The following is a 1,462-nucleotide window of genomic DNA, read 5'->3' as shown; positions in this document are numbered from 1 at the left end:
GCGGGCAGGGGGAGGGGCCGGAGGGGCGAGGCTGGGGGCGGAGCTGGGGAGCCAGCCAGAGTCGGTGGGGCGAGAGGGCGGAAGGCAGAGAGAGCAGGGGGAGCGCAGAGGGAAGCCTGCCAGAGAGATTTGGGGGGGAGGGGAGTCTGCCGGGGGAGGGGCAGGGCACCCGCTGGAGGAGGAGCAGGGAAGGGGGCACGGGGGCGGGGTGGCCCTGCCTGGGGAAGCCCAGCGGGGGAGGAGCGATGATTTTGAGGCAGCGTTATTTCTGGGGGAGAGGAAGCTAGAGCCATTTCCTGCCTTCAGCGAGGACCCTCCTCTGAGGGCCTCCCCTACCACTTGCCCAGTAGTGACACTCACCTCCGCCCCTCGGCTGGCTCCTATTTCACCAGCTCCTGCAGTGACAGCTGGAGGGCCTAGGAGATGAAGTTGCCCGCTCCCCAACCCGGTCTCCCACCCTCCACCCGCTCCCCAGAGAATCCATTGATCCCCGCCATGCCGGGGCAGCACTGATGAGCTGACCTGCCAGGTGAAGGCGGGGTGGGGGGAGAGCTGACTCCAGAGCTGACCAGAGGTTGCAGAAATAGCTTCAAGACCTTCCCCTTCCGCCAATTTTAAAGATCTCTTTGCTTCCTGAAATCCACTTGTCCTCAGTTCCCTCACCTGTACCTGGGGATATTACCTTTGGAGCTCCTGGGATAGCTATGGGGACAGGGTGGGCAGAGCTCGGGCCCGGTGGAAGCTGCTGTGAGAAGAATGAGCCAGGATATATTTTCTCCTTAGGGTCTGATGCCCGATCCCCGGGAGCAGCTACCCAGGGTTGCCATGAGAGAGACCTTGGAGGCCCTCAGTTCCCTGGGTGAGGCTGCAGAGCAGAAGGAACTTGCGGGTGGGGGGATTCAGGGACGTGCTGGGCCTGCTGCTTCTCTAGAATAAAGAAGGCAAAGCCATCCTTGTAGACTGCAATCCTGACACCCCCAAGACCCCAGGAGCCTTTAGAGCCGCATCCCTTTTGGTTTCATTGGGGTGTCTGTGCGTGTCCGGCCCACGCTGGAGGTTCTGCTAGACTGCATGTGCACGTGGCATCCTCAGGAGCTCCGGGACATTTAAACCTACTCTCTCTCTGCCTTCACCCGTCCTTGACTAAGCACAAAGCTGCTGAGGTTGATATCTGGCCAGGCTGCTGGGAAGCCTGGCTTTCCTTTGTCCACACTGGCTAGAGACCCTTCCTGAGCGGGTTGGACTCCTTGGGTGGGCTGGGAAGGGGGAGAACCCCTGCCTTTGAGGCCCTCTTCTGTATTGGATGCTTTACTTGGACCTGGCTTTCTACCCGGAACAGGATTCTCTGTTGGACAGCCGGAGATGGCGCCCCAAAGCGAGCCAGGGGAAGGGTCTCACAATACCCAGGAGCAGATGTGTCCTCCCAGGGAAGAAAGAATACTGCCCACGGGTAAGTAAGCGG

General features: G+C 60.7%; 1 protein-coding gene across 1 annotated transcript in view; it reads left to right on the top strand.

Annotated features, from left to right (window-relative positions):
* Positions 1–600: 600 nt before the first annotated feature.
* The window catches only part of ZNF467 (zinc finger protein 467), a 10,179-nt gene continuing 9,317 nt past the window's right edge, over positions 601–1,462 (top strand). The window contains exons 1-2 of the mRNA XM_023533820.1: positions 601–859; positions 1,340–1,454. Coding sequence (XP_023389588.1) covers positions 790–859; positions 1,340–1,454 — 185 coding nt within the window. The 5' untranslated portion in view covers positions 601–789. The remainder of the gene's footprint in view (positions 860–1,339; positions 1,455–1,462) is intronic.

This window comes from Pteropus vampyrus, unplaced genomic scaffold, assembly GCF_000151845.1.
Source record: "Pteropus vampyrus isolate Shadow unplaced genomic scaffold, Pvam_2.0 Scaffold112, whole genome shotgun sequence".
Taxonomy (NCBI): Eukaryota; Metazoa; Chordata; class Mammalia; order Chiroptera; family Pteropodidae; genus Pteropus; species Pteropus vampyrus.
The sequence above is the reverse complement of the archived record's forward strand: the minus strand, read 5'-3'. Positions and strand labels throughout refer to the sequence as shown.